The sequence below is a fragment of the Euleptes europaea genome, chromosome 8, assembly GCF_029931775.1.
Source record: "Euleptes europaea isolate rEulEur1 chromosome 8, rEulEur1.hap1, whole genome shotgun sequence".
Classification (NCBI taxonomy): domain Eukaryota; kingdom Metazoa; phylum Chordata; class Lepidosauria; order Squamata; family Sphaerodactylidae; genus Euleptes; species Euleptes europaea.
In genome coordinates, this window is record NC_079319.1 from 40,642,758 (window position 1) to 40,655,234 (window position 12,477).

At 42.7% G+C, this 12,477-nt stretch overlaps 1 protein-coding gene across 1 annotated transcript in view; it reads right to left on the reverse strand.

Moving 5' to 3' along the window:
* Nucleotides 1–90: 90 nt before the first annotated feature.
* CLVS1 (clavesin 1) overlaps nucleotides 91–12,477 on the reverse strand; it is a 79,138-nt gene continuing 66,751 nt past the window's right edge. The window contains exon 5 of the mRNA XM_056854115.1: nucleotides 91–621. Coding sequence (XP_056710093.1) covers nucleotides 534–621 — 88 coding nt within the window. The 3' untranslated portion in view covers nucleotides 91–533. The remainder of the gene's footprint in view (nucleotides 622–12,477) is intronic.

Consider the following 12,477-nt stretch of genomic DNA (forward strand, 5'->3'; position numbering starts at 1 on the left):
TGGTGATTGCTTAGCAATTTTTACTGAAAAAAGGGGGCGGGCTCTGTAAAAACTTCAGGGTTTAGAGGCGTTCTGTCTGGTCTGCAAGCCCGTTACTTCAATATTTAAACTCAAGACACCTTCACTTTAACATCTGTTACTTGATCTAAATTTTATTTTAACAAAACTGGAGTGCATCCCTGCTTAGATAACCTCAGCTGATATATCTTTGTGTGAACACAGAAAGCAGTCCTTCTTGTTTCAGTCACCGTTAATATTTATACATCATAAAAGGGTGGGGGAAAGAACACATTCTCTGTTTTACAATCAGACTCTTCTCTCTAGCTTAGTATTCTGGGCCACAAGGAATGTCCCCTTTGGCTTTGGCCACACAGACAGATGGCTGGTGATGATCCTTACTTGCTCAGCAAAGATGGAGAACCTGACTTCAAGCTGAATGTGTATTAATATGTGTGAAACCTGTCTCTTGCTTCGTAGGTTCCTTATACTATTGAAGTCTGGTGATGCGTTGGTATGTCAGGGCTCATTCAAACTCAGTCTAGAGCCAGCAGTGGCTGGGTGTTCTCATTTTCATTCTGATCTTCATGTTTCAGCATCCCAGGTTCCACCACCGACTGAGACCTAAAAGGAAAGTACAGCTGTTAATTTTTCTTAAACAAAACACGTTTGATCATCATTTCATTTCCCTAGAGGTCTTATGTTCATAAGTCTAAGCAGATATTCAAGATGTCTAGAAATTTTGAATCCATTGTGGGGAGAAACAGGATTCTTTTTTAGCCAGTTCCTCCCCAAAACCAAAAATGTTTGGGGAAATTGAAATATATCAATATTTACTTATCAACCCCAAATGTATGTTACTTCTTTAACAACAAAAACTACATCATTTATAATAGCATATAACCTGAGCAAGGCAAGAGACGTTCAGAGGTGGTTTGCCATCGCTTTCCTCTGCATCACAACCCTGATATTTTTTTGAGGTCTCCCATCCAAATACTAGCCAGGGATCCTGCTTAGCTTCTGAGATCTGATGAGATCAGACTACCCTGGGGCTACCTAGGTCAGGGCTATTGGCTTCTACTTTCCCCATATATTACCCAATCAAGTAGGGTTAGGTTAGGTTGGCTGAAAGGCTCAAGTGAACAGTGAATTAATGCATGTCCTGAGAACAGGCAACTGCAGACTCCATCATGCTTTGGATCCTTCAACCTAGTTCTTGATTCCCACCGCACTGCACCTACAAAAGTCAATGAGCTTTAGGCACAAAACCAACTGATAGAATGAATGCTGGGAAGGCAGTCTTACATTTTTCACTTATAACTTGTAACTGGATTGAAACAATATCCCCATAGTTTCTTCTCTATGCCTTTCCGTGATGTGTATCACTATTCATCTGTTGGTTCTTCCAGAATGCATTGAGAATTTCCAAATCCAGGATTTCAACAATCTGGAAGAGTCACATGATGAACTACAATGTCTGTTACAGTCACAGCATAGAAAGGCCAGAACATAGACACTGCTAGATGCTCAAGAATCTCTGGGAGAGGAGAGGTAGTTATCAGCCATTCGCAGTCCTAGGTGCTCAAAGTATAACTGCACATACAGGCTACTACTGAAGGCTCTAGTAGAGTCAATACTGGACCAGGTGCTACCACACACCAAAATGGACATCTCTTTCTAAAGGCCTGCTATGTTACTACTTTGCCAATTAAATAACTTAGAGAGCCTGGAGTATATTTTACTTAAAGCTCACTTTCATGAAATATTTCTACCAATTTTTGGAGCACCTTCCTACTCTGGACTGCTGCAGTTGACTTAGCTAAACCAAAACTGTGGTCTCTGTTCCTTGTCGCTCCCTGCTAGTCAAAACAATAATTCATTGTACTTTTTTTTTTTTTTTTTTGAGTGATGCAATCTACAGCAGGTTGCCTGCAGAAGTACGATTTCTGAAGATGGTTTTTAGGAACATAAAAGAAACGCATTACTGGTTCAAATCAAATCCCAACCAAATTCCATAGCTTAACTGAGCAATCTGATTTCTAACAGTTGTCCACCTAGATAACTCTGAAACCTTATAAACAGCTGATGAAGATAAAAGTTTACTTTTGTTGTTTGGCCCTAGACTTGGTACCTACAGGTATCCTTTCTATCCAACTTAGTTATCATGAGCAATAGTCATTGGCTGACATATTCTCTATGATTTTGTCTTATTCCAACAGACATCTCCATTTCATCTTTCATTCTCTTTGCACAAGGTGTCTGGCAGAGTGTTCTGTGGTGGTGTACTTGGTTGCCTTTGGGAAGCACAGTGACCTAAGCATCTCCTATCTTAACTTGCGTAGGTAAGTGTATGCATATGTTACAGCACAGCAGAAACCTTGGCATCTTTAAATGCCATTTAAAAGGCTGCATTTTATGATTAATCAGATTGATAAGGGGGTGAGATGGGGAGCAAGAGATTAGGACCCAGGAGGGGAGGGTAGTGATAGAGCATCTGCTCGGCATGCAGAAGGTCCCAGGTTCAATCCCTGGCATCTCCAGTTAAAGAGACTAGGCAAGTACTGTAGGTGATGTGAAAGACCTCTGCCCGAGACCCTGGAGAGCCGCTGCTGGTCTGAGTAGACAATACTGACTTTGATGGACCAAGGGTCTGATTTGGTATAAGGCAGCTTCATGTGTTCATGAGTGGGGGAAACCTAATAGGCTGGAGTTCAGAAAGTACACAGCATTTATGTTTTTCTCCCAGGGTCTTTTTTATAGAAGTTATACCTCAGAGCCTCCAAACTGTTTTAAAACTTCCTTTCAAAAGAAAAATACCACTGCCAGACCGCTCCCCAAATTCATGGCATTTGAAGCGACTCTTATACACACTCCCATTCTTGATGTTTGAATCAACTGTTAGTCGGTAACATGAAAATAGTGTTAAATGATTGTTAAGCTGCAACACTGGAATATTCTAAATGTGCCCCTTTGGGCTTCAGGTAATGTCTGTATTAATAACTGAACACTGTGTCCCAAATCCATTGTGGAATCCGCCACACACATTTGAGTCAGTTAGTGATTCATTCACACTGAATGCCTTCTAAACATTAGCTAGATTTAGAAAGTACAAATTATGTTCCTTAGAAAAATCACCAGCAGTTACTTCAGCAACACTGCTGTGTAAAAATAGCGCGCCTAAACAGAACATTGCTGGGGAACAATGTTCTGCCTCCTTGAAAAACACTAGTCTAAAAGAATTTACAATTAGGGAGTGAGTTCTCGCTGGCCACAATCACTTTAGCTGTGCCTCCCCCCCTTTCCCAAAGGGCAAACTTTCTCTTCAGAGACAGAAAATAGAAAGCATCTCTGTCTGGAACACTCTGGCTCTCAAGGTAACTCTCCTCTCATTTGTTCCTAGCTGAGGGTGGTGTTTAGAGAAACTACTGTGGAGCAGTTTATAAAATATTAAGTCTGAACTTCAGAGTGCTACATATGAATCATTTAGACGCAGCAGGGAAGAAGAAAGAACTTGTTAGCTTGTCCATTGGAGACCAAAAAATGTGTCTTTACCAATAAGCAACAACTGCTAGATGGCATCTATGCTAACAAGAAAGAAGCCCTAACATACTGCTTGTCGAGGGCTGCCATTTTGTAATCCTACATGTGGCCAAGGACTTGACTACAAGCCATAGCAAATGACCAGAAACTACACCTCTCTCACAAACACACATACCAAGCCACTGCACCTGTATTACATCCTGTCAGTCTTAAAATGTCACATAGCATGAATTTGCAGATTTAGACATTGTGAGGCTAACAGTAGAACTACACATTACATACCTGTGTGTACAATGAAAATCTGATGGCTGCTCTTTTTAGGCAAATGTAATTCAGAAAGGGTAGTCTGTACTGTGAAGGAACAGGGTCACCAACCAAAGTTGGAGCCTGGAGAGCTCTGAGAATTACCACTGATTTCCTGAATACAGAGATCAGTTCCTCTGGAGCAAATGGCTGCTTTGGTGACTGAACTCCATGGCATTATTAAGAGCCCCCTTCCCCTTACCACCTCCACTGCAAATCAACCATTCTGAAGCACATTTGTTTCACTGAGAAAGTGGGATACAAATATTTTAGACAAAGTGGTTATCAGGATGGTTTTTGATATTCTGAAGTTAAAACAATTTTTAAAATGTATCATGAGAGTTGTCAGGTCTGCACCGGGATGCCAGCCTCCAGGTTGGGACCTGGGGAATCAACTGGAATTACAGCTCATGTCCAGACTACAGAAATCAGTTCCCCTGGAGAAAAAGGATGCTTTGCAGGGTGGACTCTATGGCACTGTACCCCACCAAGGTCCCTGTCTTCCCCAGGATCCACCCCCAAATCTTAAGGAGTTTTCTAACTTGGATCTGGCATCCCTACCCCGCACCCATCCCCTGCTGGTGGGCTGGCAACTAGTGTGGGGGTGGGGGCATAACATCATGTGCAGCCTTAATATGTGTAAATTCAATGGATGTGGCTTTGGAGAAGAGAGAGCTAGTGATATTCAACCACACAATTAAAAATATATATGCCGTGAACATGAAATGTAGTTTAGTTCTTTGTGCCAGAGTATTGCCACCAATCTCCAGTTTACATACCCAACTGTCATCACAAGCAGGTATACTTAGAAGTCTTTAAAGAAGCTGCCAAATATGTGGGCATGCTGATGGCCCTCAGGTTTCATCTTTCTGCCCTGACAATGCGCCCAAAGCCTGAGTTTCAAGGCCTAAGGCAAAAAACTGACAATCCTAAGAATCAATCAAATAAAAATTAAAGGACCAACAATGAAATAAACAATAGAATTGAATACTTAAAAGAACAATTAGTAGCATGGTCAACGTTGTTTTTTTGCCATTAAGTCACAGCTTACTTATGGTGACCCCTGGTGGAGTTTTCAAATAGGGTTGCCAGGTCCCTCTTTGTTACCGGTGGGAGGTTTTGGGCTGGAGCCTGAGGAGGGTGGGGTTTGGGAAGGGGAGGGACTTCAATGGGGTATACTGCTATAGAGTCCAGTTGCCAAAGCAGCCATTTTCTCCAGGTGAACTGATCTCTGTTGGTTGGAGATCAGTTGTAATAGCAGGAGATCTCCAGCTAGTACCTGAAAATTGAGCAACCAAAAAATTAACACCTCTGTACTAATATCTAAGATTAGGAAGAAAGTACAGAACACAGGCAATGCTATAACAAAGTGACAAAAGTGTAATTCATACACTGTTTGGTAACATTGTAACTAGCTGAAATTGTCTGTGCAACCATGTATCAGTGAATTATTATCCTGTTGGAAGAACTGATATATGAAAAAAGAATACATGGGTTGCTTTTGCTAATCCCTATGGGAAACAGAAATCTACGGCTCTAGAAGCCTCTTCTCAAAGACAAGTGTGCATATTACTGTTTTGATTGAATGGGACTGAGGAAGATTTGAGACTTGAAATGATCGTATCCCTTTTCACCCCTTCTTTTTCAAGACCTCAACCTTGGATTGAAAGTTTCTGTATATGTTTTTATACACTTGCATAACATATATATGAATTACACTTTTGTCACTTTGTTATAGCATTGCCTGTGTTCAGTACCTGGAGATTGGAAACCCTATTTTCAAGGCAAGAGACATACAGAGGTGGTTTGCCATTGCCTTAGAGTTGCCAGCTCTGGGTTGGGAAATACCTGGAGATTTTGGGGGTGGAGCTTGAGGAGGGCAGGGTTTGGAGAAGGGAGGGACTTCAACACCAACAGAGTCCAATTGCCAAAGCGGCCATTTTCTCCAGGTGAACCGATCTCTGTCACCTGGAGATCAGTTGTAATAGCAGGACCAGCCACCATCTGGCAGTTGGCAACCCATGATTGCCTGCCTCCACGCCATGACCCTGGTATTCTTTGGAGGTCTCCCATTCAAATAATTTTCCAGGGTCAACCCTGCTTAGCTTCTGAGATCAGACGAGGCTAGCTTGGGCTATCCAGGTCAGGAGGAAAAATCAACAAAGTAGAGGGAGAGCAAGAATATGAGGCCTACACAACTTGGCAGAAGTCCTGAAAGAAAAGAAATGTTTTTACCTGGCACAAAAAAGTTAATAAGCTCAGGACCAGGCAGATTATTCTGAAAGGAGAGTTGCAAGGCCACAGAAAAGGAGCAGTCTACCAATGGGGATGTGAAGGAATGGACTCATGAGCTCTGTTCCCTCAGGTCCTGGGAGGCTAGAAAACAATGCTGACACCCCTTTCCCCTACTCCTGGGAGGGCATCAAACTTCCTGTTAAGTAGTAACCACTGCCACCAGCAAATTTGAGAGTATCTTCTGCAAGGGAGATTAGCTCATCTAGCATGGCATTGCTGTTTAGAACAGGGGTGTTGAACTCAATTGTTAAGAGGGCTGGATATGACATAAATGTCACTTGGTTGGGACAGTCCATACCTCACTAGCCCAGATTCACAGTGTGTGTGTGTGTGGGGGGGGGGGGTGGCTGCCTCAGTTGGCTCATGGGCCAGAAAAGAGCTCTTAAGTGACGGGATACGGCCCCCGGCCTTATGTTTGATACCCTTAGTTTAGAAGCTCTGCCTAGTTGCCGTGTCTCACATTTTGCTCATACTAACTAGCTGCAGTGGAGTTACTTTACACTGAGTTGCTGCTGATTGGCTAGGAATGCCCAGCTATTATTAACAGTCTCTGCACTCACACTGGATTCTCCTAAACAATCGGCAGCTGCTCTGTGCTGGTGGCCTCTTCCACCCTCTAATCTCTCCCCACTGCTTGTTGCTGATAGCTCCATTCTGAAGACACTGCACCAACCTTAGTACAAAATTCTGACACTGGCTGACTCCCCAGGGGTCATCTGGTTACCAGTTAGAGAATTCACATGCTTGTCATCTGGTTGAAAAACTACAAAAACCTTTTTCCCCCCCATACTTCATTGGTTGGTAGTGTTGCCAACCTCCAGGTGGTGGCTGGAGATCTCCCACTATTACCATTAATCTCCTGGTGACAAAGTTCAGTTCATCTGGAGAAAATGGCCACTTTGGAAGGTGGAGTCTATGGCATTATACCCCACTTAAGTCCCTCCCATCCCCAATCCCCACCCTCCTCAGGCTCCATCCCCAAAATCTCCAGGTATTTTCCAACCCAGAGCTGGCAACCCTATTGGTGGGTTGAATAAACCCAAAGCATCCAATGGATGCAAGTTACAAGCTTCTCGGTAGGCAAAATATAGAGGCCATGATCAGACCTAGAAAGCCTATGCATGTGGAAGTTGGATGCTTCTACTCAACTGCAGTTTTGAACCATGAGCCATGCTTTTCACTTGTGGTAACTGAAAAAGTTTCTATTGAACATGGAAAGTCCAAATTCTGTTATGACTTGGTTTCCTTTAATAAATGCAATTCTTGCAACCTGCATGCTCCTATTCTCAGTCATTTACATTCCTTCTGTTATTTTCCCCCCTTTGTATTATTAACAACCTTATTTGCTAAAGCCCATATGAAAAAAAAAAAACCTATGACAGTCCTGCTGGGCTTTCGCTCTTGAATTGAGCTTTGTGCCTTTCAAACCAGTACACTGTAACCAATCAATCAGACTACACTGCAAAGATCTATTCACTTGGCTCTCACCGCCCATCTGCTCATTTCCCTATAATTCTTTGCCCATTACACCAACTCCTCCAGGCTATTATTGTTCAATGATTCATTCCTTCTGCAGAAAACGAGGGGAAATGTTTGCTTCTAACATGCACATATTGATTTTCTTATTGTTGGAGTGCGAAGGATTTTTAAAAAAATTTCCAATAGCATTTAATAGCAATAGCAATAGCATTTAAGTTTTCTTTGCATTTGGTTCTTGGGCAGTATTGTCTCTAGGCTCTCAAAACTTGATCTCTCAGGTAAAAAAGAAAATTCCTTCTATTGTATCTCTAGGCAGGGAAAGAATCCATAGTGGAGCCAGTAGTGAACACATGGACTGTGTTTACTGGAACACAACAGCTGACTAGCTGAACAGGCCACATTAAGCCTCAGTAACTCAGTAACAGGGCTGTAATGAGAGCAAGGCAAGTGAGGCACCTGCCTCAGGTGCATAAAGATGAGGGGCAAAGAAGAAATGTATGAAATATACATCTACTTTCCCAAGCCATTGTGCCATTAAGAAAGGGCATATTTCCATAAATTCAAATTGAACCAACCAAGCAGGGGTGGCTGGTCTATTAGGGCAAAAGACACTCAGCTCCTTGCTGCCTTCCTCCTTTACAGTAAAAGTAAAGTAAAACAAAACTTTTACTGAACTTAGGTGTGCAGAAAGAGAATTCTAGGAGTGAACTGCTCTTCAAGGAGCAGGAAACTAGCGAGAGAAGCAGTTGGGACTTCGGATGACCAAGGAATAGAAAGATTGCTAAAGGAAGATGGGAAGATTAGGGTGGCCAGGTCCCTCTTTGCAATCGGTGGGAGGCTTTTGGGGCAGAGCCTGAGGAGGGTGGGGTTTGGGAAGGGGAGGGACTTCAATGCTATAGAGTCCAATTGCTAAAGTGGCCATTTTCTTCAGGTGAACTGATCTCTAGTGGCTGGAGATCAGCTGTAATAGCAGGAGATCTCCAACTAGTACCTGGAGGTTGGCAGCCCTAGGGAAGATGGGGAGAGAAGCTCAAAGAATTCTTTGTATTTCTGTTCACTGTGGAAAGTATGGGGGCATGTATCTAGGACACAGCCCCTCTTTTCAGGAAGAGTGTCTGAAGAACTGAGTAAAATGGAGGTGATGAGAGATGAAGTTCTAGAACTACTGGGGAAATTAAAAACCAATAAGTCTCCAGGTGGCATACAACCAAGAGTTCTTAAAGAATTCAAATGAAAAATTGTTGATCTTCTTATATGGATACATAGCTTACCACTAGAATCAGTCACTGTACCAGAAGACTGGAAGGCAATACATGTTGCACTGATTTTATAAAGAGGTCCAGAAGGGAACAAGGAAATTACAGGCCAGTTAGCCTAACATCTGCCCAAGGCAAATTAGTAGAAATTGTAACTAAAGAAACAATTATTAGGCTCATCAAGGAAGAAAGCCTGCTGAGGGAAAATCAGCATCGCTTCTGCAAAGTGAAGTCCTGCCTCACCAAACTTTTGGAATTCTTGAAGAAAGTGAACAATAGATAACTTTGAGAAAGTTATCAATAGATAACAATAGATAACTTTGATAACATAGGGTGACTCTGTAGACATTGTATACTTGAACTTTCAGAAGGCTATTGTCGAAGGCTTTCACGGTCAGAGTTCATTGGTTCTTGTAGGTTATCCGGGCTGTGTAACCGTGGTCTTGGAATTTTCTTTCCTGACGTTTCGCCAGCAACTGTGGCAGGCATCTTCAGAGTAGTAACACTGAAGGACAGTGTCTCTCAGTGTCAAGGGTGTAGGAAGAGTAATATATAGTCAGAAAGGGGTTGGGTTTGAGCTGAGTATTGTCCTGCAAAAGTATTGTCCTGTAAGTATCAAGATAATGTGCTAATGAGGGTATGGTATGTTAATATGGAACCATTGTATCCTGAAGTGATCTGTTGATGTGTGTAATCCAAAGCTAATCTGTATGGCTATTGTTGAATGTTGTCTTTGTCTGGAGGTTTTTCAGGGCAGGAAGCCAAGCCTTATTCATTCTTAAACTCTCCTCTTTTCTGTTAAAGTTGTGCTGATGTTTATGAATTTCAATGGCTTCTCTGTGCAATCTGACAAAATAGTTGGTAGAATTGTCCAGTCTTTCAGTGTCTTGGAATAAGACCCTGTGTCCTGTTTGTGTCAGTCCATGTTCAGCCACTGCTGATTTCTCAGGTTGGCCAAGTCTGCAGTATCTTTCATGTTCTTTTATCCTTGTTTGTATGCTGCATTTTGTGGTCCCGATGTAAACTTCTCCACAGCTGCAAGGTATACGATATACTCCTGCAGCACATTATCTTGATACTTACAGGACAATACTTTTGCAGGACAATACTCAGCTCAAACCCAACCCCTTTCTGACTATATATTACTCTTCCTACACCCTTGACACTGAGAGACACTGTCCTTCAGTGTTACTACTCTGAAGATGCCTGCCACAGTTGCTGGCGAAACGTCAGGAAAGAAAATTCCAAGACCACGGTTACACAGCCCGGATAACCTACAAGAACCAACTTTCAGAAGGCTTTTGACAAAATACCTCATGAAAGACTCCTAAGTAAAATAAGAGGTCATGGGATAAGAGGATGGATCCTCTTATGGATTAACAATTGTTTAAATGACAGGAAGAAAAGAGTAGGAATAAATGAACAGTTCTCACAATTCTCCAAAGTAGCCATTTTTTCTAGGGAAACTGATCTCTGTAGTCTGGAGATCAGTAGTAATTCTGGGAGATCTCCAGTGCCCACCTGGAGGTTGGCAACCCAAATGGTGAGGTAATTTCAATTTTATTTGGGTGGCAACTCTACCAGTTTGATATGGAAATTATTTTCTATTCATCCACGTGAAACATTAGATGTCTGTGTGAAGGCTGTACTGTGTTATTTAAGTATGTTTGAACTGGTCCTCAGACTGGGGAAAATTGTAAGTTGTTGCTAGGTAACCAGCCATTTGCAGAGGTTACTCCTTGCTGAAGTGATGAGAGGGTCTGTAGGCTTGATCTCCATATCTCCCTTCCTGGCACACACAAAAGCTGACAGGAAGCTGCAGGCAAAGAGGAAAACAAAGATGATTGTTGGAGGATTCGGAGCTGGAAAATGGGGCAGATAATTGAAGAGTAACATTCGACCCTTTAAAATGATTGGCAGAATTGAAAAAAATGTTGCCAGCCTGGAATACTCATCTCTCTTTCATTTCAGATTGCTTAGATGCCTTCTCACTTCTTATAACTGGTCATATGGTACATTCAGATATATACACTGAAATTTAGAGCAAGAATATAGACTCTGATAAAAGGGAGATGACTGGGGAAGGCACTGGCAAACTACCCCGTAAACAAAGTCTGCCTAGGAAACGTCGGGATGTGATGTCACCCCATGGGTCTGGAATGACCCGGTGCTTGCACAAGGGACCTTTACCTTTAATCTTTCTAAACACCTTCCTTCTACAAAGATTGTTTGCCTTGATTTAATCCAATAAGATAGAACTGTTATTTGGCTTGGAACTATCATGTCTTTCACCTTGTATTTTTTCTGTTGGCTGTACATCATTCCTCTGGCCTCCTGGATACATTTGGCACACAAAGAGGAAACAGAGTCATCATAGTAACTTGACGTGGAAATGATATCCTCAAGGCTGAGTCAAAATGCAAGAGTGCCTTCTATCTCCCATCGCAGAATGCATTTTGCACTTTTGATGACAAAGTTCACTGTCTGAATCCTCGCAGGCTTAAAGTACTGTTCAAGTATTGTTACTTTGTCAGGTCTCTCCTTCTGTGATTAGGGATTCGCTATATTTACACTTTCATACATCTCCAACAACATGGAACAGTGCAGACTTTGATATGATTGTCAAAAAACAATCTATCATGAAGTATATAACAGCAGCTATGAACACTTTCTAATGTGCCGGGTTTTTAGTTTCTAACAAAGGTGGGGAGCTGCTGCAGAAAACAGGAAACATAAAATAGAGAAGAACACTGTATACCGTATGATTGTACAAAAATAATAGTGCTGAGGTTCCTGACTTGTGGGCTGGGGACCTTGGGGACGGGGGAGAGAGTTATAGCAAGGAGTCTGCAAATCTATCCAGCTTGGGCAGGTTTCTGCCTTCCCTCACCTGTGCCTTCCTTCCAGGCTCTTCTCCTTGGCTGCCATGCCCCCCTCCCAACTCTGTGTTGCTCTGGCTGCCAGCTGGGCTTCATCTGCCAGCTGGCTTGCTGGCACACCTCCCCAACTGAGCCTTCCTGCTCTGAGCCCCCATCCAGGCAGGCATCATTAAAATTAAATTTAAAAAGTTTCCATCTAGACACGAGGAAGAATTTTCTAACAGTTAGAGCAGTTCCTCACTGGAATAGGCTTCCTCGAGAGGCGGTGAGCTCTCCTTCCCTGGAGGTTTTTAAGAAGAGGTTACATGGCCATCTGTCAGCAATGCTTATTCTATGACCTTAAGCAGATGATGAGAGGGAGGGCATTTTAGCCATCTTCTGGGCATGGGAGTAGGGGTCACTGGGTGTGTGGGGGAGGTAGCTGTGAATTTCCTGTATTGTGGAGGGCTGGACTAGATGACCCTGGCGGTCCCTTCCAACTCTATGATTCTATGAGTATAAGTAATGTAAATGAATAATAAATGTAGCTGAAGATTGGAGGCAGACAAAAGGTAGGATAGTAATTGGCTGAGGACAGAATGAGGCAGGGAAAGGGTAGAGGATATGGGGCTTTCCAGGAGCAAGGAAAAGGGAAATGATGTGGGGAGTGGAAAGTGAGGTGCCACCCCACAGGTCTTTGAGGGTTCTCTATCATGCAAGTGGGCCTGGTCCAGTGGCTGGCACCTAGG